This window comes from Anguilla rostrata, chromosome 16, assembly GCF_018555375.3.
Source record: "Anguilla rostrata isolate EN2019 chromosome 16, ASM1855537v3, whole genome shotgun sequence".
Lineage (NCBI taxonomy): Eukaryota > Metazoa > Chordata > Actinopteri > Anguilliformes > Anguillidae > Anguilla > Anguilla rostrata.
Genome location: NC_057948.1, coordinates 3,803,221 through 3,831,171, shown reverse-complemented (window position 1 = coordinate 3,831,171; position 27,951 = coordinate 3,803,221). Strand labels below are relative to the sequence as shown.

The window sequence follows — 27,951 nt, the reverse complement described above, 5'->3', positions numbered from 1 at the left end:
GATTATTTAAAACGATTATTCATTGATTTTAGGAACATAATACTTTTATTGCACTTTTTGAATAAACAGAATCTTCTTGAACTATAAATACATGTATACATTATTTAAAATTATATAACATTGGGCAGAACTGAAAATAAATAAAACCATGTAAGCCTCATTCACCTGGACTGCTACATTGGCGCACTGTCACCTACTGTACATCACTTAACGTATTTCAGCAATGGGAAGTCAGTCAGTCCGAGACTTCCTCTTATAGCCTGGCCCACCCTCAAGGTCAAGCAATAACTGAAAATAAATACAACTCAACATGCAATCAAATAAAAAGAACTTAGAGTCTAGGCTACATGGCAAATGCTGCCCCTTTTAAAGGTTTTTAGCCAGGAATATCAGCCTGTTGACATGGTCTGGCTTCTGAGATGCACGGTGACAGTTGACAACATTTCCACCCGAGAACACCCTCTTTGAAGGGGCACTGGTAGCTGGAATGCAAAGCTATTTCCTTGCCAGGTGGGAGAGTCGTGGGAACAGTTGTGTACCCTCCAGCAGTCCAAAGGCTCCTACTCACTGTCCAGGATGGTTGCCTGGAGGTAGGACTGTAGCTCAGAGGCTATAGCCTGGCCCTGGCTCTGAGGTCCTGGTGCTGTGCCCTCAGTGGCCTTGAAGAAGCTGCCCAAGGTCTTCTTCTTGGGTGCACCAGCACCCTCAGTGTCATCACCACCATGCATTTCTGCCATTTCAGGAGGACCCATCTCCTTTAAAAAAAAAAAGAAACATGGTAAAGAATATATGAATAACATGTTTAATCTGACTAAATGGCAATTAGCCTTAACACTCATATTACAACACTTTTACAGCACAGCACATTATGTCACTTTATTTTATCTATTGTGAAATATATCTGTATGTAATTATTCATTCTCTATTATGTAATTTACCACAACACTGACAGTCATCGCCATCTCTGATGTCAGTCTGGCTTGGATTGACCCCATGTTGTCCTCACTGACGTAATTCAGCTTGAACCTAGGGCCCAGGGCAGAGGCCATATCAAGCAGCTCTTGTGTGCATGGGTCACTGTACTTGTCGTTGAGGTAGGCCAGGATCTTCATCTTGAATGATCTGGTGGGGTCTGGGTCTTCCTCCTCCACTGCCAAGATCGAGGTATTGAACAGATGGAGCATGGGTTTCACAAAAGAAACACTCACATACTTCTCACCAGAAAGTGCATCTGTGAATTCAACCAGAGGGCTGAGCGACTTGCTGATGGCCTCAAGGACATCAGTGTCCTGCCATGCAGGGATGAGGTATCTGCCGTTTCTGTTTCCCACAGCACGACCAATCCTGTCATCCTTCATTGCATTCTCTAAAAAAAGAATATTACATAAATACTAGATAGTTATCATCATTATTTGTTTTACAACTTTGTTACCTAATGCTATCACTGACATTAATAATTAATACTTTTCAATAATCTATGAATGAATGATCCATTTTCATGCTCTGCTTGGAGTATGATCCCCTGAGTTTGCATGTCTTATTTGATATTTACAGTTTTTTTTTTGTTTTTTGTTTTTTCGTGTTTGTCTGTTGTCACATTTGATATTGTTTAATTATTTTGATTTTTGTTAAATGTTTTGTTGAATTGTGTTTATATTGTATTATTGTCATTTAGGACCCCCTTGAAAACGAGATGGTACATCTCAAGGGGTTATTCCTAATAAAGAATTTCCTATATGTATTATCTTCTTCATCAAAGTATCATTTGGCTAAGTGTGTGTGTGTGTCAATGCATTAATATTATTATGCAGCGACTGAAAATGAGCTGAAAATTGGCGGGGCGCAAAACGTTCCTTTAAACTAATCATTGATCTCACCCTGTTTTCATTAATTTTCCTTTATTATCAAGCATGCCACGATCGGACTAATCAAATGGCAGGTAGCCTAACACACAGCGTCTTCATACCATGTTAGGGGGATTAAATCATAAATTCAATTTATCTGTTAAAAATCCGTTCTAATCACCAAGTAGTCTACACTTAACAAACAAGATACACCAGTCTGTTATCTACCGTGTTAGCTTTCAGAATAACCAGCAAAAATAAAACCTCCACTTCAAGATTGTTTACAATCTACGCATTGCAGATATTTTCCATGAATATGAGTGCAGAGAAAGAAGTGCACGTATCCGCAAATAATGTTGATTTAAAATGTGCACAATTTCATACTGCAAATGAAAATAAATGTAGGCTATAAGGCCTAGGCTACTCGTTAAAACTGCCCATTTGGGGAGAGCTGGTTATTATGATAGTATTGAGTAGCCTATTTTGTGGATTAATTGTATTGATACTCAAGGAAAATCAGAGGAATTTAATCTCCCTAACACAATGCGAAGAAGCTGATTAGTCAGATTGCTTGCATGCTTGTTAATCATTGAAAATTAATTAAAACAGTTTGAGATCAATGATTACTTTAAAGGATAGTTTTTCGCCCCACCAATTTTCAGCTCACCAGTCGCTGCAGAATTATCACATGATTTTGGGTGGAAGGAATCTTTACTCACCTGTGGCTGTCTGTGAAGTCTGTGCCCAAAGCACTGGAGCCTTGTCCATTAACTGAGTTCAGCTGCGAGCGTTATGTTCCCAGCATTGTCTGTGGTCATACAGACGAGTTTGTCCTCCGGGAATCCCCGCGCAGCCATCGCTTCCCTCAGGCCCTGGGTAATGAGTATTCCCGTGTGGTCTTCTGGGAAATATGCCGTTTGTAGGCACTTTCTCTTCATGTTGAAATCGGTGTTAATATGATGGACCGTCAGGCTCATATACGGCTCCATCGTGCGGCTTGACCTATAGGTCTGTGGTGGTGGCGAAATGCTCAGCAGCAGACACATCCTTCTCAACATCCCCACAACATTTTGTGTACAAGGCAGGGAGTGCAACCCAAAAGGAAAGGTTACGCGAGGGGAGCACGTAACGCTTGTCTAATCCCACTAACAACATGTCTCCCCATTGGACATTTTACCGACACCAGCCAAATCTTCACCTACATGACCCAATCAAAAACATACGCACGCAAAATACCCATACCTTTTTACTCTGAAACATTTCCAGTTTAAACAGCTAGTCTGCCTGTGGCCTAGTGGGCAAGGTTACAGTCTTGGGAACATAGGGTCCTAGGTTCAAGCTCAGCTAGAAACACATTTCTTTAACCTGCTTTTACCCTCACTAATAATTGTCTACTACTTCTCAATTATTGCTTTTGCACCATATCTACCCACCATTCACCGAAAGTATACACTGCATTATGACGTACCGTCTGCATGTTCCAAATAGTTCAAGAGGTTCTTGAGTAATGACATCAAAACCAAAAATGGTTACAATTGCCCCCGGTCTCCGCACGAGGAAACTCAGCCCCATTATTTATAGTGATCACTCTGCATTCTCCCTATCAGCTGGATTTGACTTCAGGATGTTGCACATTGGAACTCTTGTGAAAAAGGAGTCAAAGCAACTGTAAAAATGAATAATATGCAGTTAAACAGCTTCTTCTATACAAATATAAAACAAAACAGAATTATGACTTCAAAGGCATTTGACCCTGCCATGTTTTGCCAGTACCACACTCTTAATATGTTCTATACATACAGTACACTACATGGCCAAAAGTATGAGGACACCTGACATCCAACATCTCATCCAAAATGAAATGTTGTCCATGTTGGATTAATATGGAGATGGTACACTCTTTGATGCTAAAACAACTCTTCTGTGAAGGCTTTATACTAGATGTTGGAGCATTGCTGCATTTGCTTACATTCAGTAACAAGAGCATTAGTGAGGTCGGGCACTGATTAGGCGATTAGGCCTGGCTCACAGTTGGCTTTCCAATTGATTCCCAAGGTGCTGGATGGGGTTGAGGACAGGGCTCTGTGCAGGCCAGTCAAATTCTTCCACACCATTCTCAACAAAACCATTTCTATACGGACCTTGCTGTGTGCTCAGGGGCATTGTCATGCTGAAACAGTAAATGGCCTTCCCAAACTGTTGGGGAAGCACAGAATCATCTAATGTGATTGTATGCTGTAGCATGACAATTTGGAACTAAGGGGCCAAGTCCAAATCATGAAAAACATCCCCAGACCAAGGGGTGTCCAGATACTTTGGTATATTTGTCATATAGTGCACTTAATTGTGTGAAGTACACAAACTCACATTGAATATTCACAATTTTGGCAACACTTTACTTGACAGCATCATTACCATGACATAATGCCTGTCATGAATGTCCATTCATAACTACTGTATGACATACTGTTGTTATGACGCAATCTGCAGTTCATGTTCACACAACGGTCATAACAAGCTGCCGAGAAGGCTCACTAAGACAGGGGTGTCATAACACTGATTCAACATGACACTTGAAAATGACTATATCAATTATTAGTTAGAGAGAGAGAGAGAGAGAGAGAGAGAGAGAGAGAATTTGAATTTTAAAACACCTTTATTAAAAACTCTTTTAAGTTATTACATCTGGGTCATATATGAAATGCTATGTGCAAAAATACAGAAACAAAGAGCAAAACAAAACACAGAACAAAACATTACAAACTAGACAACAAAATATTATAAACCAAGTGACAACATTCATTCCTCCTCAAGTGTGTACACCATTAATACCAGGTATAATATGCCTTCTTCCCCACGCGGGGGGGGGGGGGGAGAGAGAGCGAGAGTGTGTATGCAGGAGTTTTTCTAAATGGGGTAACAAAGGCAAGGCCCCCTTGTTGAAATGTTCAGTTTAATACAGCCAAATAATTTCACCGTTCATTCAGTTTTTAAATTCATCACCTCCCTCATTGTGTCTTCAAATCAACACATTGTTCTCAAACTGATTGAGAAATCGCAGTGTATTCAGTCAGAAATCAGCTATTTTGGATGCGGCTCCAGCATCCTTCACGCTACAATGTAACGTTATGTTCACAACTCATCCGTTTACGTACCTGTTATCGTGCGTTTACGTACCTGTTATCCTGAAAACAATCCCCACCCCCACAGCAACACCACACAACAACTGGGGCGTGTTCAGCCCTGACCAAATGTAGCAAAATGTTTATTTAAAAGGAAACGGTGGCGCGTTGAACACCCTGTTGTTTTACGCAAGTGTTGCAACTATGGCAGCTGAGAAGGCCATTCTTTGCGTTCTTTTCGAAGAATTTTCGGAGCCTGATGAAATCGGTTTAAATACGTGTTTAATACAATAAAATACTTAACAAAAAATTACTTAAAAAATTAAAAAAAAATACTTCAGACAAACATGTCTTCTAATGTCTTCAGTTGTTGCGTACACCCAGCTGCAGCGGACGCATTTGTAAAGGACTTCATTGAGATCCATTGTGCGCACTGCCTTTTTAATACGACGGGGTTTATGTACACGTCGCTGCTGATTGGGTAACACCTCTGACACACCCACCAAACGAGAGAAAACGGACCTGAAAGCCTGTTGCACACCGTTTCGAGGAAACATGTCGTTCAACCCGGAAACCGTAGCAAAACGGTGCACACCATTTTCAGATTGAATGTGCCCCTGATCTGACAGAAACGAGTCTTGGCTCTCATGTTTATTAAATTAAATACTTCCGCAAACAAGCTACGGTATTTATGTCACAGTTATCGAGCAAATACCCTCGATAGAAAGATTAGTTTTGGATTGAGAATATGTCCCTTATGAATTTAATTTGTATAATTTGTATTGGCTAACAACACACCATTGAGAATGCAATCAGGAGTCATTTAAAATTTTCTGTAAACATTCATTTGTTTGCGAGAAAGATAATTACATTTTTATAATTTATGTAACGTTTCAAAATAAAAATCATTTAATATTACTGTAAATATAAAACTATTAGACTGTTCCAAAAGAAGATTGTTTACAAGTTGTAATGCTCAAAACAAGTGTTACATTTTTCTGGGAGAGGAACCCCACAGCTCCTGTGTGTGTGTGAGAATGTGTGTCTGGGTGTGAGAGTATGCATGTGGGTGTTTGACAATGCGTGTGTGTGAGAGAGTTTGTGAGTGAGAGTGTGCATGAGACTGTGTGTATGAGTGTGAGTGAGAGACTCTACTCCAGTTAGCAGAGGTACACTGAGGAGTCACACGCTGTAAGTCCAGCACAGAGGGGTGTGTGTTGAGTGAAGTGTGTGTGGAATCTGTGCAGGAGGGTCAGTGTGTCAGAGTCAGAGACGCTGTAGAAGGACAGAGTGCCGACCAGGCGGTCCACACACACTCCTACCCTGTGCACACACACTCCTCTACCAGCATCATCATCATCACACACTCCAGCTCTGCGGTAGGTGGAGGGGGGGACAGGTATGTGTGTGTAGTTCTTATTATGCCAGACAGAGTAACTGTGCTTAACGCACCTCAAACTCCAGGAGTTATTATTCCATCCAAATTTACAGTCAGAATCTTGTGTTTTCCTACTGATTCCTTTATATGCCACTGCTATATCTACCCCTCCCCCCTCAGACACACTGAACTCAGCCTCCCAGTAACAGCGCTCACACACACTCTCTCTGCACACAACCTGGCGCCAGAACTCAAATCTCTCTGGATGATCAGGATATGGCTGCTCCTCTCTCCCTGGTGTGTCCGTCACCCTCCTGTTCCCCTCAGACAGAGACAGGTTTCTGTTCGCTGTGTTTGGATCCAGTGTGAGCTGACAGCCGTCTGCACACCAGAAACATTAATGAAATTAATTCTCATTTTTAATATTCACCTCGTTATGTGTGGTTAAGCTGTGATAGCACCTGTGTGTGTTTGTGCGTGTGTTTCTGTCTGTCTGCGTTTAAGCAGATGAGAGATGTTTTGTTTTTTTGGTAAGAGTTCTCTCATGTGCACGTACACAAACACACAGCAGAGCATATAGTGGAACATGTTCTGTGTCGATACACACTCACATTTCCTGGGTCCAGGTTTGGTCCTGTTCTCTCCTCCATTGTCCACTCTGTAAGAACAGCAAAACATGTGTATGTGTATGCATGTGTGTGCACTTTTGTGAGGTGCAGTGTGGAAACTGTACTTACAGAAGTGTGAGTGTGTCCAGTTTAGCAGCAGACAGCGCTCTCACTCCTGAATCTCCTGGGTGATTGTATCTCAGGTCCAGCTCTCTCAGGTATGAGGGGTTTGAACACAGAGCTGAAGCCAGAGAATCACAGCCTCTCTTTGTGACTCTACAGCCTGACAGCCTGCAGAGAGAAGGACACACACACCTTAAACACATTAATATAAACTAACAGGGCTGTGTGTGTCAAACACATAGCAGTGTTACACACCTTACACACATTAATATAAACTAACAGGGCTGTGTGTGTCAAACACATAGCAGTGTGTTACACACCTTACTGCACATTAATATAAACTAACGGGGCTGTGTGTGTCAAACACATAGCAGTATGGTACACACCTTACACACATTAACATAAACTAACAAGACTGTGTGTGTTAGACACATGGCAGTGTGTTACACACCTGACACACATTAATATAATGTAACAGGGCTGTGTGTGTCAAACACACAGCAGTGTGTTACACACCCTACATATTAATATAAACTAACAGGGCTGTGTGTGTCAAACACATAGCAGTGTGTTACACACCTTACACATTAATATAAACTAACAGGGCTGTGTGTGTAAAACACATAAGGGTGTGTTACACACCATACACACATATACGATGCAAACAATGGAAAAATACATATGGCTGTTGAATGCTCTGACAACAGAAAAAAGAGGAAATACAGTCAAAGGCCACTAATTTTTAAAAACATTGCATGGGTACCAATACACTGGCAAGAAGCTTATCAAGAAGTCTGAGTTTGCCATCCCCTCCATGCAAAGACATGTACGGGCATTTAGGCTACTGTCTGTTAGAGGCAGCACACAGGTTTTACAAGGTCTGCACTGGAGCCCTTTTTGATTGAAGGGGTTTGTGTTTGTACTCACCCCAGTCTCTGCAGTTTACAGTGTGGGTCCTCCAGTCCAGCAGAGAGCGCTCTCACTCCGGAATCCTGCAGCTCGTTGTCTCTGAGCTCCAGATCTCTCAGCTCTGAGTGAGAAGAACGCAGGACTGAGGCCAGAACATCACAGCAGCCCTCTGTGATATTACACCAACCCAGCCTGTGGAGAGACCGCACACACACACACACACAATTAAAATTCACTGCTGTTTGTGATGCTCCACACCTTGTTGATACACATGTAATTTCCTATTTGTAGACATTATAGTGCACTTTATAAGGATGTCACACAAAAACAGAGATGGGTTATGCAAATTAGGTTCATCAGGTATCCTGACTAATCCACAAAAGCCAAAGGGAATTACTGGGCTCTGTAAACCATTTTACTTTCTTTTATCTTTATTATTTTTGTTTGTTGTTTTAGTTTATTGTTTTCAACCGGAACTCGTGAGGGTGAAGATCTTAGTTTATTTGATTTTGTGTTGGTGTGGGTGCGCTCTCTCTCTCTCCATGTGGCAACCGACAGTCCACACCCCAGACTACTGCATCGCCCTCCCAGGGGCCTTACACCAGCGGGGGACAATGACTAAATAAAAAGTCTGTTTGTATTCTTACCATTAATGCTAGTGAATGAAAACCACATCCAATACAAAACGACTCTCTTCCTTACTTAACTCTGCCTATAGTCACTGATGGTGTCCATGACAACACTGTGTAAAACATGGCCGTTAGTTGAGTCAGTTGGTTACCATTACTTTAGGTCATTCTTTGTAAACACATCTCGATAGTTACAGAGCTTTATGAATACTAATGATTGTCTGAGAATAACAAATCACAGGTAGACAATATAATTTGTTTACCATCTTCAAACAAAATTACCTTCCTATAGCTCCTGTAAATATCGGTTTTAGCTTTGGCTTTGACCCAATGGTGCTCAGTTAGAGTGTTTTCACACTTGCCTTGCTTATTCTGGTTATACTAAACCCTGGTGCATTGACCCCCTTGGTGCGATATGTTTCGACAGGTGTGAACACTTGGAAATCGCACTTGGTTGCGGACCAAAACAACCACAAGAAGACCCGGTTGAGAAGGCAGTCTCGGTCCGGCTACAAACAAACTCTGGTGTGGTTCTTTTTTTTTTGATTGTGAGAACGTGATCCAACGTCAATCTGACCGAGCTGCAAGAAGCATTGTGCATTCTTCGGTTAAAACAGCTCTGGTACCCAGCTGTACTTTGCATAATGAGCTAAGGTTGAGTTACCTGGAAAGTAACAAGAATGGAGGATTGTCCTGCATCAGCAACGAGTTGTACTGCTTTATTGATATATGCTATTTCTAGGTTTTCTGTTAATTTCATTTGTTGATCTCATCAGCTATTTCTAAGTTTAATTTACTTTGCATTTTTTAATGTTCTTCTGGGATCTTCATAAGTTGTTGCTGCACCCTTGGAGAAATTCTGGCAGGCCAGACACTCCTGGGAAGATTCAGCACTGTGGTTTGGTGGAGTACCAGAGCCCTAGAAATGGCAACCCTTTCCATACTGATATCTTTTTTTTCTACTTTCTTCTGAATTTTCCTTTGATTATGGCATAGTGTGCTAATATAAACATTCTGATGACTACCTCACTCTGATGGTAAGGTTCAATATGAGAGTTTTGATTCAACAAGGATGGCTGCAATCAAGCCTGGCTGTGTTCAATCAACTCAATATAACTACCAATTAAATTTGGTTAATTGAGTAAGGGGGCGATTACTTTTTCACATAAGATATATGGGTGTTTTAATGCTAACCTTTTCATTAAATAAATGAAATAATTAATTAAATAATGTGTTTTGTGTTTACTCATTTCCCCTTTGACTAACATTACATTCTGTGTAAATAGCTGGAACCATTCAATGCTTTTTCATGGCACTGTAGATTAATTCCTGGTAGCAGTAGGTAGTCTCTTTCACCAAGGTACTTTCTGCTTCTCATTTCATATGGGGACATATGTGCCTATATGCAAACCCGTATTTTGAAAATGAATGAGTCAGTAAATTAGTTTTTCTTCCTGTGAAAACATTCAAAACATTTACACAGTCATCATCACAAATTCCATTCACTTAACGTCACACAGTGCAAAGCACTACTCACCCCAGTCTCTGTAGTTTACAGTTTGGACTCATCAGTCCAGTACAGAGTAGCTCCACTCCTGAATCTCCCAGGTTATTGTAGCTGAGGTCCAGATCTCTCAGGGGTGAGTTTGATGACTGGAGAGCAGAGGCCACGATATCACATGACTTCTCTGTGAGGTCACAGCTGTTCAGTCTGCAAAAAAGAGTTGATATACAATAATTAAATTGTGTAACGTAAGCTACCGTTTTGCCATTGTTATCTATTAGCTAGATAATTACAGCTGGGGTGACTAAAGTTATCTTTATAGTGGGATCTTTGTGGCAATTTTCATGACTACTAAGTCTAGCTAACTCAGCTAGCTAACTGTCTAATTTGATATGGCCAGCTAGCACTAACAATGAATGTTAGAACTATAGTTAATAAATTCCCTTTCACAGTTTGTTTGGTGTATTTAAATTGTGTTAAATTTATGGGGGTATTGTCTCAAAAATAAATAAATGTGAAAGATCCACAAATATGTTTAGCTGATCCACAAATAAATGTAATGGATCCACAAATAAATGTAGTTAATCCACAAACAAATGCAGCTTATCCACAAATAAACATAACAAATCCACAAATAAATGTAGCTGGGTCACATCTGTGCATTGCCTGTTGCTTGTATTTACTGTATTTGTGGATTCTGAGACAATCTGAGCACTACAATTAACAAAAAAATCCATATATATATATATATATATATATACAGCATATAATTTTTCTTTTTTCATTGAGTCTAGTCCAGCCAATCAGATTTTAAGACATCCATTTACTAACACCTATATTACTAAACCGCAGCACATATACAGCTTAGAGAGATAAGACAACCGTTCGATTGAGAAGATTGCCTGTAATGGCTATCTCTTGGTTCAACGAATGAAGCCTTCAAACTCTGAACCAAAGTGAAACCACATCACCTTATATTTGTACTAACCCGTTAGTTTTGACGAAAAAGCTGTAACTTACGGTCAACATGACCACCTGTAAAGACTTGCAACACAACTTCTACTTCCAGTCAATGTAGTTATATGCAAACACATGTTCACATAGAAACATTCAGGTTACATTCAGGTTTAAACTGAATACACTCAATCTGTAAATGTGTTCCTTCCCTGTAACAAAATTCAAACCGTTAAACAGTCATAATTACTCACTATATTTATTTAAAGTCAAACCGTACACAAAACTACTCACCTCAGTCTCTGTAGTTTACAGTTAGGATTCATCAGTCCAGCACAGAGCAGCTCCACTCCTGAATCTCCCAGGTTATTGTAGCTGAGCTCCAGATCTCTCAGGGGAGAGTTTGATGACTGGAGAGCTGAGGCCACAATATCGCAAGACTTCTCTGTGAGGTTACCGCTGTTCAGTCTGCAAAACAGAGTTGATATTGAAGTAACTGACCCAAGTGGGAGACCAGGGAGATCCAGGATCCATAATGTCTTTATTAGTAGCAGAAAAACTCATACAACCAGGAACACACAGATGGTGGAGAATATTGTAAGGCCACCCCTACACAGACACATGGAATTATGGGAAACGAGGCATGACTTCACACTTAACAACACACATGGCTAAACTATCCCTTTGGTGACCAGCTAGTTAGCTGTGTATAACAATATATGATTGTATAATGAAATTGTATAAATATAAAACACACAATATTTGAAATGTAGTTAGTGTCAAGAAGGTCAAGGAATAGAAGGACGGAAGCAAGGAAGTGATCTGTTCACATACTGTACAACCTGGTGGTGCAGGGCAGTCTATTCTACTAGTGTTACATATGACATGCTAGGCATACGACAAGGTATTCAGAAGGTATGTAAGAACTCCTGATAATGATACCTTTGAGTTTATTTTGTTGGAATACCAATACATTTCGTGGTTCTGTACTAGGAGACACCATAATTTGTTCTGGGCTCTAAGAAACTTAGAGGCACTGGGGTTAGAGGTCACTTTAACAGTTCCCTGAGTAGACATCACTCTGGCACCCATTATATCCTACAATTCCTCTACCTTTCTATTTTCACTCTACAGGCACTATGCTGGAGATTCTGAGTCAGCCTATAGCAGAATACAACTGATACTTACTGCCCAACCTAGTCTCCCATAAGACATAAACATAAGACACAAACATTTCATTCATAACCAAACTTGCCTCTCCTTCATAACATTGAGAAGATGTCCTCTCAAGTGGCCTAAAACAAAAATATAAAAAGGGGTCCAGAGCAGTCTCTCTGTCTCACCCCATAATCCTTATTTATTGATGCATATGCCAGGAAGAAACCGGGGGAATTCTATGTCATCTTTTAGTTCCAAAAGTATTGCATGAGTGGAGTTGTGAATTGAGTGCACAGAACAGTATCCTAGACGCCTAGATTACATGTCACACGTTGTCAATATGTCGCCGTGTAGTTTAGATGTGTGAATCCAGCTGTCAATTTCACATGTTTTTGAGTAACATAGCCACTTGCCCATTTTGAACATGTGACTGTTACAATGTCAGACTGGATGATGAGCACTTGGGTTAAACTATTTTTGTAAGCCCTGGGGTGGCCTACCACTATTGAACAAGCTAAAATGATCTTTTTGTTTTTATTTCTTTGTCCTTATTTTTTTTCTTTTGGCTAATTAAAAATTATGACAAATAATGACACACTAAATTAGTCTGTAGGTAATCAGGTATAGCATAAAGGGTAATATCACGTTACGATAATTTCCTTGTTAGAGTGTATCGTCTACTACTTGTTGGCATAACAAATCGTATTTTGGTGAAACACTTTCATTATCTGGTCAAAGACGTATTTGGAAAAGCTAAAACTATTAAAACGATGATCTTATCCTGAAGATCATCAGAAATGATCTTATCATGCTGTTCAAAATCATCTATTAACATCTTTGCTATGATTTATACACTAGTATAGCTGCAGTTTTGAAACAAATGAAGCAGATGGCTAGCTATCTATCTGGCTAGCTTCGCATTCTGTGGTTCTTTGCCTCCGCGCTGTGCATTAAAATCATATAGGTGAGACTGGGGGAAGTTGTAACACTGAATAAATTAAATCAAATCAAATAAATTTTACATGTTGGATAAGTGAGAAGTTTTAGAATTTGATGCTACTTGTGTTCTGGATTCAGAGCATTAAATGAGGACAGTGGCTGTTAAAACAGCTGGATTACAAAATCTAATTGTGTTGCACTTCATTCTTACTGAAAACATAATGTATGAAAATAACCTGTCAAACATCTACATTTATGAACCTCTTAGCGGAAACGCCGACAGACATTAAGTGCTACTGCAACCAAAGTATGAGTTAAAAACAGAAATGCTTTGTTTTAGTTTCATTAGTAGACGATACACAACTATTATGCCGAATACAAAGTTTTGCAGCGCCACCATTGTCGCTCTGGTCATTCATTTAACACGCACCCCGTCACCAAAGTTTTCAAAAATTATGCCGTGTCATTCTACAGTCAAAATCTGGGACTAAATATTGAATAAATATACAACCTTACCATTGGTTTATGCGTATGAGATGTTATGAGATGTCCCTTTTGAGACTGAGTGGTCATATATTGCCTTGGATAATTTGTGCCATTTGTGAAATACACACGCATTTGTGATGCCTGGGTACCTTCAAAAATAGTTGTATAATACCACATGTGTTGTTTATGGCGTTGTGGCCCTTTTTAGTACAGTCTGGCTTGACTGACAATTCATTTATTCAGTAGGTATGAGTATAAGCTTTCTAACGATGTATAACATGTCTAATTTTGCTTTTGAAATAGCTTTTTATATCTCAGCGTACCCAAAAATGTTCTAATCATCGCATTCACTTACGCATTCACTCTGTGGTAGCAGTAAAAGACACTGCATCTGACAAAATGTTTTGAACAATTTTTTTTGTATTTTCTTGGAAAATACTAGTATTTTTGAGGACTTCTGGACATAGCTAAACCATATATTTGCTGATAGACCTACTGTAGCTGACATTGTTTTCTGGAGCAAAACAGCAGCGGTTAGAACAGTATCACTGATTTACTGTCTCTGTCTCCATCTACTGAACGCAGATAAGATTACATCATTGCGATGCAAGTATTACTGCTCAAATTATTCTGGTTATATACGTTATTTTTGAAATTGTCTTTAAATAGGTTAGTGGTATTATAAAATGTGCATATTTCACACTGTAATGTAAGCATTCGTACTGTAATAGTTTTTGTGATGCATGCAACAGTGATGATGTGAGAGTTGGAACATTGCCAAAACGTGATGGACGGTTGAAAATTGTTTTCATGTTATCCCATCCCCATACCAGAAAACATACGAGAGTACAGAGTACAGAAATACATACAAGAGTTAATTATTACACATTTAGGTACTGTACCGCATTGTGTGGCATTATTTTTTAATCTGATGGTATTGTTTCATCTTAAACCTTCGTAAGGGGCTCATATATATGCTTTATAATTGGCAAAAAGCATTTTATTCATGTTTGGAGAGATTTTGGATCTGTTTCTGGACCCTTAGATATTTTAGACCACTGTACTGATGGAAAGTTTGAAATTCCCACATTACAATGATGCAACAGTGAGTTTCTTGAGTCAAAACAGTTGATTTGTAGTGAAATACGTAAATATGTTGCGATTTACAGCAATGGATAATTTAAACATTTTGGGTAGATTTGGAGATGCTGGGTACACTGCTTTTTTTGCTTCATAAATCTATAGTAGTTCTACATATCCACCCTTAGATTTGCATTTGTGGCACTTTTTTTCTTCCGAATTTATGAATATAAACTAATCTGCGTTAGTACTAATTGTACAAATGTCTTGCTTCATTTATGCCATTTTTCAAGTCTCTGTGGTGTTCACATCTGGAGTTATAACGCTTTAAATAGGGTACCCCCTAAATGGCCAAGGATTGGCCAGATTTGGCATGTGTGTTAAGGGGTTAATGACATAACACTCACATGGCCTTCCTGCAGTTCCTGACTACTGGTAGCAGTCTCTGATGACCAGCTGCTGATGTGTTGTAGGTCTTCAAGTCAAATTCATCCAGGATCTCCTCTGACATCAGTAACACAAAGGCCAGAGCTGAACACTGGTCTGGTTCCAGCTCTGTATCAGAAAGTTTTCCTGATCTCAGGGAATTCTGGATTTCCTCCATTAGAGAGTTGTCATTTAGTTCAGAGAGACAGTGAAACAGATTGATGGTCCTCTCTGCTGAAGATTCCTCTCTGATCTTCATCTTAATGTACTGGATTGTTTTCTCAACGCTGTGTGATCTGCTTTCTGTCTGTGTCCGTGGGACTGGTGTAGGTGATGTACTTCCTGTCCATGTCCACAGTCTTTGAAAGAAAGTAAAAATTGAGTTTTGTTTGTGTCTTCCTCCATCAGATCTTCTTCTTGTCTGTGTCAACAGTCGTTCCAAGAGAGTCTGAACAGATTCCAGAGAGAGGCCAAGAAGGAATCGGAGGAAAAGGTCCAGGTGTCCATTCTTACTCCCTAAGGCCTGATCCACTGCAGTCTTGAGCAACTCAGACAGCTCCAGTCCGTCACTGTGAGGTTTTGATTCTTCTGCTCTGAGTACATTTCTGTTCTCATTTACACATGAATGAAACACAAACAAGGCAGCCAGATACTCCTGGATACTCAGATGCACAAAGCAGTAGACCTTCTCCTCAGAAAACCCACGCTCCACTTTAAAGATCTGTGTGCACAGCCCAGAGTACACTGAAGCTTCACTGACATCAATGCCACTGTCTCTCAGGTCCTCTTCATAGAATATCAGATTTCCCTTTTCCAGCTGTACAAAAGCCAGCTGCCCCAGTTTCAGGATGATTTCTGTATCTGATACAGACATCATCTTTGCGTCTGTCTCATAAGTGCCATATTTCTGATTCTTCACATTAGTCTGAATGAGAAGGAAATGTGTATACATTTCAGTCAGAGTCTTAGGCAGATCTCCACTCTCTGCTTTGCCCAACATTGTCTCAAGAACAGTAGCAGAAATCCAGCAGAAGACTGGTATGTGACACATAATGTAGAGGCTTCTGGATGACTTTATGTGTGAGATAATTCTGCTGGCCTGGTTCTGATCTCTGATTCTCTTCCTGAAGTATTCCTCCTTCTGTGGGTCATTGAACCCTCGTACCTCTGTCACTCTGTGAACACAATCAGGAGGAATCTGATTGGCTGCTGCTGGTCGGGAGGTGATCCAGAGGAGAGCAGAGGGAAGCAGATTCCCCTTAATGAGGTTGGTCAGCAGCACGTCCACTGATGATGACTCTGTTATATCACAGCAGACCTCATTACTTTGGAAATCTAGAGGAAGTCGACATTCATCCAGACCATCAAAGATGAAGACAACTTTAAGTTTATCAATTGCAACACTCTTGACCTCTTTCAGTTGTGGAAAGTAGTGACGAAGAAGTTGCATCAGACTGAATTCCCTCTCTTTCTTCAGATTCAGATCTCGGAAAGGAAGAGTGAATATGAGATCAATGTCCTGATTGGCCTTTTCTTCTGCCCAGTCCAGAATGAACTTCTGCACAGAGACAGTTTTCCCAATGCCAGCAACTCCCTTTGTTAGCACAGTTCTGATGGGTTTCTTTTGTCCAGGTAAAGGCTTAAAGATGTCATTGCAGAGGATTGCAGTCTCCTGTGTGGTTTGTCTCTTGGATGCTGTCTCAATCTGTCTGACCTCGTGTTCATTATTGACCCCTCCACTTCCCCCCTCTGTGATGTAGAGCTCTGTATAGATCTCATTGAGGAGGGTTGGGTGGCCCTGCTTTGCTAAACCTTCAAAGATGCTTTGAAATGTCTTCTTCAGATGAGTTTTCAGAGCCTGCTCGACTCTTTTAATTGATTCATCTGAAGAGAGGAAACATGACAATCAATTATAGTCATATTAACATTAGAAATCCATTCAATAACGAATTGCAATAACAAACAGTCAATAAAATACTCATGCAGTCCGTTTTTACAGAATTTCTTCAGTGTTACACACCACTCGCAGGGGGTGGAAGAATTAGAAAATTTCACGGAATAACCCTATGACAACCACGCTAATGAGCTCCATAAAGTTTGGGACAAATACATATCTTTTCTTGATTTTGCTCTGTACTCCACACTTTTATATTTGCAATTAAACAATCCACTTGTGGTTCAGAGTGCAGATTCCCTGTTTTTATTAAAGGGCATTTTTATATGTTTTTTTTTCACCATGTATATATTACAGTACTTTTTATAAATCGTCCCCCCATTTCAGGGCAGCATAATTTTTGGGACAAATGGCTTCACGTGTTTCTGATTAGTCAGTTGTGTTCAATTGCTTCATTAGTGCAGTATAACACAGCTTTCAGTCTCTAGTCTTGATTTTAGGGTTTTGATCGCCTTTGCAGTCTGTAATTGCCATTTGCCAACATCGGCACCAGAGTCATGCTAATGTCAGTCAAGAAAACTATTATGAGAAATAGGGAAAAAAGGCAAAATCATTAGCTTACCAAAATCAAGTATTCTCTTTCCTTAAGAGGAAAGAGAGCACTGGTGAGCTCAGTAATCACAAAGGGCTGGCTAGGCTAAGGAGGATTTCTACAGGTGTCCGTGCCCAAATAATTCTCTCCATAATGAAGAAAAAACACCAAACACCTGTCTGACAGATCAGAAACACTCTTCAGGAGGCAGGCATTGATGTTTCAGTGACAACCTTCCACAGAAGACTTCAGGAACAGGCCTACAGAGGCCACACTACAAGATGCAAACTGCAAGTTAGCCGCAAAAACAGGATGGCCTGGTTACAGTTTGAAAAAAGTGCCTCAAAGAGCCTGCAGAGTCCTGAGGAAAGTTCAGGTCTTGATTGGACAGATGAGCCCAAGATTCGCTTGTATCAGAGTGATGGCAAGAGCAAAGTCTACAGGCCTAAAGAAACTGCCCAAGATCCAAATTCATTGGACAGCGCTTCACCGTACAGCAAGACAATTATGTCAAACATTCTGCTGAAGCAACGATTCAATTCAATTTAATACAGCCAATCTTGAAAATGGAAGATTTTTGACGGGCTAAGTCAGTCACTTCAAGAGACGCCTTAAGCTAACTAGTCCCCAAAACAAGCAGGAGCTGAAGATGGCCGCAGTGCAGGCCTAGTAGAGTATTACCAAAGAGGATACTCAGCACCTGGTGATGTGTATGGGTCACAGACTTCAAGCAGTCATTGCATGCAAAGGATGTGACAAACTACTAAACATGGCCACTTTCATTTATATAACAATAATATCTCCCAAACATTATGGTGCCCTGAAATGGGGGGGGGGGGGGGGTGATGTATAAAAACTGCTTTAATTTCCACATGTGTGAAACCATAAAGTATGCAAATACCGTTTGATAAAAGCTGAGAATCTGCACTTTAACCACGTGCTAAAATTGTGTACAGAGCCAAATCAAGTAAAAATGTGTCTTTGCCCCAAACATTACGAAGGGCACTGTACCTCTCAATTTTTACACACTTCACACAGTGTTACACCATTAGATCAGTGCAAAAAAATTATCAGCAATAATAATGCCTCTTAAATGCAAAAAAATTCTCGGTCAATAAGGATGAAGGAAAACATTAAAACACTGAAAATGGGTCCAATTCCCCTTTTGCGTTCCATTTCCCAGGCTAAACCAGTGGACGTGTTAACCAGGCTAATACAGTCTTTGCAGGTCAGTTAGTGATTTCGAAATCTAATATAATGTTCGGTGCTCTTTAGGCCTGGATACATTACATTACATTACAGGCATTTAGCAGACGCTCTTATCCAGAGCGACTTACAAAAACGTTTTACATAGCATTTTACATTGTATCCATTTATACAGCTGGATATATACTGAAGCAATGCCGGTTAAGTACCTTGCTCAAGGGTACAACGGCAGTGTCCTATCCAGGAATCGAACCTCTGACCTTTCGGTTACAAACCCAGTTCCTTACCCACTGTGCTACACTGCCGCCGGATACAAACACAGAGCCGTCCGTTTGCCTGATTGACAGTGGTTTAATTACTAGCTTTTGATCTTAATTTTTATGGTTTGAATCCCCCTCGGGGAGACACTGAATTTTATGTGCATTTGCCTGCTCCATAATCACTGCTTGAAGCTGTATTTTAATGTAAAAGCCTGTACATGTTGTGTGATGTTTTCTGTATGTAAGATTGTCAGTGTCAAACACTATGAGTGCAATTGCTATAAACAAGAACAGTGTTCACTTGTTATATTTAATCTTCTTTTTTTTTGCTTCACTCAGGTCAAAATTCTAATGGACACACATTAGCAATAAGAGAAAACTCTTACTGTGCTGCTCATCTCGCTCCAGTGAGTCAGCGAGATCCTTCTGCTTCATGTTCCTCAGGATGTGGAGTGTGATCTTCAGAGACCTCTCACTGCCACAGGTCTCCAGCATCTTCTCAACTATGTACAGGGTCTCAGGATCCTCCTGTTCTCTCTCAATGCATTCTGGGTAATCAGCAATTTGATGACTCTCCAATAATTTATTGATCTTCATAAACTTATCCAGTACAGAAGGATCTTCAGACAGAATTTTAAGGCATTCTGGGCAATCCTGACTCAGATGGCTCTGAAACTGTTTCAACTCATCCTTCTTCAGCTTCATCAGAGTGCGCAGGAGAGACTGAAATAAACAGATGAAGAGGTGTGCTGCATCAGTGTGAAATAAACACATGAAGAGGTGTGCTGTATCAATGTGTGAAATATACACATGAAGAGGTGTGATGTATCAGTGTGTGAAATATACACATGAAGAGGTGTGCTGTATCAGTGTGAAATAAACACATGAATAGGTGTGATGTATCAGTGTGTGAAATATACACATGAAGAGGTGTGCTGTATCAGTGTGAAATAAACACATGAATAGGTGTGATGTATCAGTGTGTGAAATATACACATGAAGAGGTGTGCTGTATCAGTGTGAAATAAACACATGAAGAGGTGTGCTGTACCAGAGTGTGAAATATACACATGAAGACGTGCTGTCTTATACAGTAACAACTGAAACATATGCTGATATAAGCAAGCATCCTTGCTTTATGGCATATTTTCTCTTGAATGATTCCCAGAACAGGAATGTATACTAAATGCAGCAATGCTAAATGTCCCTATTTGAAGTCCAGCTTTTGCTCCTGAATGATGGTTTTGTTGCAATACTACTCGTGATAAATCCTGGGGCCTCATTTATAAAAATGTTCTTAGATTTATACTTGAACTTAGTCTTAAGATCATTTCCGACGGTGTGCTTACGTTCGATTCATAAAAGATACTGAGCATAAAAAACCTTGCTTACGCAGGTTCTAAGAAGCCCGTTTGTAACTTACGGACCTGTGATCTATAAATCTCAATTTAACTTTAAAATTGACGGCACCTGAACGTGCCTTACAATCAGCTATTTCCCCTTGTATAATGCTAGCACAAATGAGGGTTTAGTCAGGATTAACCATGGACCAAAAGAGAAAAGCAAACTTTTTGGAAGACGAGATCACGGCGATGGTAGAGGAGACTAAAGACAGGCAACACGTATTATTCGGTGGACAAAATAGTGGGTTGACAAACAAAACCAAGCAGGTATCTTGGGAGTGTGTCGCCATTGCAGTGAACGAGGTGGGGCAGCAAGACAGAACTGTGGTTGATCTGAAAAAGAAATAGTCTGACCTTCAACTGCAAGGGAAAAAAAAAATTAGCCATACAAAACCAGCAGGAAAATCACTTAGGTCAAGTCTAGACTTTGCGTAGAGATCATTTCTACATCAAAGTAAGGTTTTTATAAATAACTACTTACACATGGTTTTCTGCGTAAGTCATATTTCAGATCAAAAGTCCATTTTATAAATGAGGCCCCAGCATTTCCTTAGAATATTAAAGCTTCTCTATAAAATGCTAACTGTAATTGTCATTTGGTAATTGCTAACTGTAAACTAAATGTTTCCTGTTTAAAAGCTTCTGGAGTCTTACTCTGCTGTTATGTGTGAATCTGAGCCAAAGAGGACCAAACACCACCACGTGATTACGAAACGTGATTAGATATCGCTTCATAATCAGATACATGAAGCACGTTAGCATTAGCGCTAGCATTCCTTTAGCGCAGACAGGAGTTCTGCTTGCGGTTTTCACCAGGGATTCTCTTCTTCTCAATTATTTTCATTTTTTTACTCCAGGGAAAGTTTATGCCTCTTGTAGTCAAACAAACCAGAAAATTTTTTTAAAGCTCTTGATATGTGTGAAAACTTTGGGCACATAATATGGGGTAATTTTAAAGCTGGTTTTTGCTGCTTTAATAGTGTTGCAGTAAAGTAGCCCTATTGATGGTTGTGAGTAATATTTGGCAAAAAATATGTCATGTATGTTAAATACAATATTGTACATATATGCAGATTATATATATTGCAGTCCATAAGTATTTGAACAGTGACACAATTTTTGTAGTTTTGGCTCTGTACTCCAGCATATTGGTTTAGAAATTAAACAATGAATATGAGCTTAAAGTGCAGACTCGTTTAATTTAAAGGAGTGTGCAGACTCTTACATTTAATTTATGTTTGGTACTTCCTGTGACAGTAACATTGGTTTCTTTTGTGATATACAAAGATTTCTTGGAAATATGCCTGTGTATGTTGTTGTCGAATATCAAGTGTCCACTTTATCATGTGATGATGCAGAATGATGTAAGTGTTTTGGCAGTGAAATGTTAAAGTCAAGTATAGCGAGGAAGACAGCACAGTGGAGTCCTAGCTACAACAAGGCAAATCAAAATGACGTATAAAGACAAAAGTGGATCTCAGAAAACAAAACGTGACTCAACCGTGGCAAAACATCTGACCACTACATTAGGGATATGTCAATAACAGTCGCCGCTCAACTGCTGACCCGTTTAAAAGCTGAGAGCACGCGACACACACCTCAGTCCCCCAAGGTGAGAAAACGCTTATTGTGGAACACTATCCAGTAAAGTCTACCTTCAGATGAGCCGTGAAGGCTACTGCTCTGCTGCTGCTTAGGACATCGCCTGTCACAGTCCCAAGGGCAGAGCACTCATTTTCTAAATGAACATTAATCAAGGAGGAGCAGCATAGGGCAGGAGAGACTATACTTTCTATCGAGTGCCTCAGAGCTCAGGAGCTGAACTTGAAGGACATTTCTGATGATGTTGCCAACGCAAGGCTGGAAATGAGCGAGGAGACTAAGTGCTTTTAAAGTCTGGTATCCTATGGGCTGCCGTGGGGGGTGTAGTTGTAGAGGAGACTGCAGGGAGGGGGTGCTTGTGAAACTACACAACAATGGCACTTAGAAACTCCGTATTTGGCTTAGTTCTGGTGTATCACCTACGAATATAGCTGGAGCTATAGAGTTTGTTGTTTGCACTCATAGTGCGGTAGCAGGAGCACTGAATGCCTGAGTTGAGAAATCTCAGAACAGCAATGTTTTGGCCACTAGGGGGCCTGCACAAAAAGGTTAATATGCTTTTTTAGTCTGCTTTCCACAATGCTGAAATTGAAATTGATGCGTGAGGTGTGCTCCTTACATTCTAAATGGAAGTCCAACTGATATTTCTAAATTCCCTCCCTGTCAATGCATTCTAGAATCATCCCTGTTACATATTCAGTGATTGATGTAGGAATTATAGTCCTTTTAATATATAGCCTTCGTTTAAAAAACATAACTGGACAAGTTAACATAACCTTAAAAAAGTCATATTTGATACATGGTTGCAAATCCTTTGCATTCAATGACTGCTTGACGTATGTGACCTTCCCTGGTGATGCTCTGGTCTGCACTTTAACCTTATATTCATTGTTTCATTTCAAATCCAATGTGCTGGAGTACAGAGCCAAAACAAAAACAAATGTGTTACTTATGGACTGCACTATATGCATGCATCACTAATATTCAAAGTAAAGCTATTACACACAAGAAAACAATAAACTATTAAAACAAATAGAAAAATCTGAAATGATACCTGTTTATTGAAGGATAATTTCTCTGAGCTCTTCTCATCTAAACGACTGGACTTCCGTGACTGCTGGGTCCTTTGAACAAATCATGAGACAGCTTCAAGTTAAACTCATCCTCTGTCAAACTGTCTAACTGTCAAACTCCTAACAGAAGAAACCATTCACATTTCACAGTTCAGTACCTAAAAAATCTTTGTGATGCAGAGTCAGTGAGGGTGCTCACACTACCCGATCAGGATCCTACTCCACCCAAATCTCCACCTCTCTCAATCAATGACTCACTGAAATTAGCAAATGGAATATGTCTGTGCTATGCTTGGCAAAATGGCAATATCCAAGCCATAAGCTCCCCTCTTGGTGCGTGCAATACTTTGTGCAGGAACACCTAAGAATGAAAGATGCAGAATTTCTAAACCCGAAAAGGTTTGTGCTGTTGTGGTACAACTGGAGCTGATGTAAAAAATGCTTAGTGCTCCCTCTAAACTTCCACCAGTGTCTCCTCCATGGTTTCAGCCCAGACCAGGCAGGCTGCTACCATTCTTGTTGCCATGTTCAATTTGGTCTCAGGTAAACACTCATTGGCTACTGAAATATAGTCCAAACTGGGCCTTCTAAACATGAAAAGCAAATTAAGAAAAAAATAACAGCTTGTTAAAATTATGTGATTGAGATCAGTTGCAATGAAAACCAGCATACACAAGGGGTTCCCAGGGCCGAGTTTGGGAACCCCTGTCATTAATCACCCAAGATATATTTGAATGTGACATGATTCACCCCATACACTCCTGGATATGAAATGGAACATACCACCTACACCTGAAACTAGCCAGAGATTTAGGTATAATTAAACAGTAGTAGTAAACAATTTAATCCTGTTTAATTACCTCGGATAATCACATTTTTCTTTGAAGTTGATTAGATGACCAATTGATTCTTCACTCTTCACAGACAGACAGCTGGGTACAGGTGACCCTGCTCTTTCAACCTGGACCCTGTGAACAAAACATGGGAGTCAGTGATTCAACCTTCCACCTACGCCTGAATGTGTCATAATACACCTACCTTCACCTGGATGTGAAATGGAGTATCCCACCTAAAACTCATATTTGCAAATGTGATTGAGATATAATTAAACAGTCTTGTAAATATGAACCTGTTAAATTACCTCTGATCACCTGGGAATGCTCCTCTGAAGTTGATTAAATGACCCACTGATTCTTCACTCTTCATAGACAGACAGCTGGGTACAGGTGACCCTGCTCTTTCTACTTGGGTCCTGTGAACAAAACATGGAGAAAGAGATTCCAGTTAAACTCATCCTCTTATTGCAGCTCTAATTCACAGCACATCTGAATATCACATAATACACCTACATGTTGAATGTGATATAATACACCCCCTTACACCTGAATGGTGTCAGTGGTATAAACATATAATACAAAGAGGAGTGTTGGTATGATTCTGTTTAATTACCTTTGATCACCTGTGAACTCTTCTATGAACTTGATTGGATGATCCACTGATTCATCACTCTTCACAGACAGACAGCTCGGTCCAAGTGATTCTGTCACGTCTACCTGATTACTGTGAAAAAACATGGAGACAGAGCTTCCAGTTCAACCCTGTCAGTGAGAACTTTACTTCAAGAGTAGTGTCAATATGAACATGTTTAATTACCTGTGATCACCTGTGAACTTCCCTCTGAAGTCACGTGAAGTATCCATTGAACGATCACTTTCCATAGACAGACAGCTGGGTGCAGGTGACCCTGCTATTTCTACCTGATCACTGTGAAGAAAACATGGAGACAGAGCTTCCAGTTAAACTCATCCTCTTACTGCAGCTTAGACTTAAATTGCAAATGCAGATTAGTTCCTCCCTGGAAAATCTGTAGCGTTCATGGAGATGCTCATCTGGAAAACTGAGTGGATCCATGCTATCGCGGAACACCCTCTCCGCTCAAAACACTCGTCTTACTATTTGTGCTCCCGACCAGGCCAGCCCCAATGCATATGCCGCCTAAGCAACGTAACTGCCATCTAGTCAAGCTTGCTTTGTGAAACAGAGATACCTGGAGAACCTATCCAGACCTACTGAAATAAGCCAGGTTTAATTCACCATCCCAATATTCACTGTGAGTATGGTATAAGTATATTCATTCATTAGAGCCAGAAAAGATCCCTGGACTTCCCAGGAAAGGCGTCCTGCTTGTATATAAACACAGACTGTCCACACCAGACTCATTTAAATATTTGGTACAGCCAGCAAAACTGTTATTATATCCATAAATATCCATTTAAGAGATTTGGGCATCTAAAGGTCTATTATTGCCATGTGGGCAAATACATTTGTTTCAAATATGTTTGAATTCATAAGAATAAAATCTTTAATAAATATTACATGGGATGAAAAAAAACTGCATTCCCCACAAAACCACTAACTGAATGGCTGATTTAATATGGGCATTATTTGAGGTACAACATCAATTCCATTCATAAATATATTCACTAAAATTAAATCCACGTTTAATTTCTTTTGAATAAAAAACAATTGATCACAAAAAAAACTCAAATTAAATCCATCGATATTAGTGCAGTACTGTCACTTTGATTATGTGTCCACTCAAGTTACAATCACCATGAAGACATTGAGTAGGCCTACTGAATATCAGTGCTCAATCAGCGTCTGTTCAATGCTGCTTCACAAAACGTTCAGTCTGTTTATCCCTGTTACCGTAGCAGGTGTGAAAATGCAGCCCACTCTTAATCAAACGACAAAGCCTGTGACTTCCAGCCTTCTGACATCACCTCTCAAGTTGTCTTACCAAGGGCTACTTAGGTCATTTTACTTGTGTTAACTGACAGCCATACATTTAAGATACTTTTGCCTGTTTTTTACCCAAGTTTTTTATTGCATATTTGTCATCATTTTGTGTCAAGGAATAATTCAGTTCTACATGGAGACTTCAATCAATATTAAGAAGCTGTAATACATGATATCCTGGATAGATGTACAGCTCTGTGCATTTCTCCAAAATACACAGTTTTACACCTCCTAGACAGACAGAGAAAATTACAATTCTAGCAAGGTAAGGAAAAATATAGCTCTTTCTCTAAGGGAACTAATTAAACATGGGGGGTTACATAGGCTATATCTTGGGAAGCCAGGAACCACACTAAAGCACTAAGCAGTAAACAATACACTGTAAATAAGTCATCCTTGTAATTTTCCATAAGAGAGAAGACAGTCTGTTAAATTCTTCCACATTTTGGGTTTTCTTAAGTGTTTATTCCATGTGTGTCGTTAATTCAGCCTCTTAAAGAGTATTACATGAAACAAGCTCATTGTTATTCAGTTAGGCTATTTGATTTTGTTTGTGTTATCCAAATCACCATTGCTTTTAATCAGATAACACAAATAACTGTCTAGCTTCAAGCATGCACTTTAAGGCATATTTAATCACTGACGTTCATACACAAATTGGCCACTTATTGTACACAGAAGTCGGTGATTATGGTGTAAAACATTATTTATTATAGGCTACTCTGTAATATCCATGTCAGACTGTTTTGGCCTTATTCATGTAGGACCTGTTTCAAGCAATAGGCAGCAATTTGAACTGAGATTTCCAATAAAACGCCAATGGTAGGATTGGGCCAACAAAATACGCTGTCTATTCTTTTAAATGTAATGTGTCGCAATCAATAATAATTGCTAACAAAAAAACATCAACGGCAGTCTTATGTCTGCAGCATTTTCAAATAAGGTAATTTAGACGGTCAAAATACGCTACCAGCTATATGCCTAGTTTTATTTCGGTTGCTTTTTCTGATCTTAAGGGAAACAAGACTATAAAAAAGGACTCGGAAATTTCCACAAGGAAGGACAAATTGAGAGAACGTCATACTCCCATCAGACGAGGTTATAAAATATCAAGTAGGCTAATACATGAATAAACGTAAACTTTTTCCAATTCGTTTTTAATTTACTTTTTTGGTCCCAAATGTGTAATGTGTGTTCTAAAAATGAACTCGTAGCCTAACGGAACTTTTTGGAACTTGTAGCCTTCTGGAACTCGCCAGTATTTAACAGTATTTACTGTTATTTCTGTTTTTCTGGAATGTGTTACTGCGATTATACTTCCCACCACCCCTAAAAAAAAAAAAAAACGTCACCTTTAGCTTCTATCTTCTCTCCATGCCACACCACAAGACGGTATTCACTCGCTTTTTCATTCCAATTTATTCCTTCTTTTCGTTTTTCCTCCACATTTTAAAAATTGCGTTGTGGTTGAAATAGTTTCAGTTTTGTTTTGACGGGAGTCAATCTGCCTCTTGTTTCATTTCCTACCGCAATGTCACGTATGAACGCGCACATAATTTTTAGCCATGGAGAGCTTGACTGAAAATCGCGAAAGCACGGATAGCTTGGCTGCATATAGGACTGATAATTCCCAGAGAACCGTGTAGGGTAACGTGAAATAGTGTCATGCTGTATGATTGTGGAATTGTGGGTTTTTGTTTTTCTAGATAAATTGTCTTTAGGAAATTGAATTTTTAAGGCCTGCATATAATTGTAGCTAAATTCATTGCTTCACTTTCTTTTCATTGTATGCAAGCAATCCTCATAATAAAGATTTGGCAACACATTTGACACTTTCGCTTGTAATGACTTCAAGACAATGCCATAAGCACTTCATAATGTGTCATTATGTGTCATAAACCATCATAAGAATTTTTGAATTTGTCAAGACAGTGGTATGTCATAGATATTTTTGAGTGTCAT

General features: G+C 39.7%; 3 protein-coding genes across 6 annotated transcripts in view; 1 reads left to right on the top strand and 2 right to left on the bottom strand.

Moving 5' to 3' along the window:
- LOC135242400 (protein NLRC3-like) overlaps positions 1-27,951 on the bottom strand; it is a 1,894,071-nt gene that overhangs the window by 56,633 nt on the left and 1,809,487 nt on the right. The window lies entirely within an intron of this gene.
- The window catches only part of LOC135242408 (NACHT, LRR and PYD domains-containing protein 3-like), a 421,399-nt gene that overhangs the window by 26,243 nt on the left and 367,205 nt on the right, over positions 1-27,951 (top strand). The gene's annotated exons all lie outside the window — the stretch shown is intronic.
- On the bottom strand, positions 27-27,517 carry LOC135242410 (NACHT, LRR and PYD domains-containing protein 12-like). Its single transcript, XM_064313489.1, has 16 exons — positions 27,342-27,517; positions 24,844-24,954; positions 24,640-24,750; positions 24,332-24,442; positions 24,051-24,158; positions 23,172-23,241; positions 19,499-19,835; positions 15,142-17,044; positions 11,366-11,539; positions 10,151-10,324; positions 8,003-8,176; positions 7,082-7,243; positions 6,956-7,002; positions 2,564-6,725; positions 939-1,366; positions 27-755 (listed from the first exon to the last, which is right to left on the bottom strand). The coding sequence occupies exons 2-14, from the start codon at positions 24,906-24,908 to the stop codon at positions 6,127-6,129; spliced, it is 4,035 nt and encodes a 1,344-aa protein (XP_064169559.1). The 5' UTR covers positions 24,909-24,954; positions 27,342-27,517; the 3' UTR covers positions 27-755; positions 939-1,366; positions 2,564-6,126.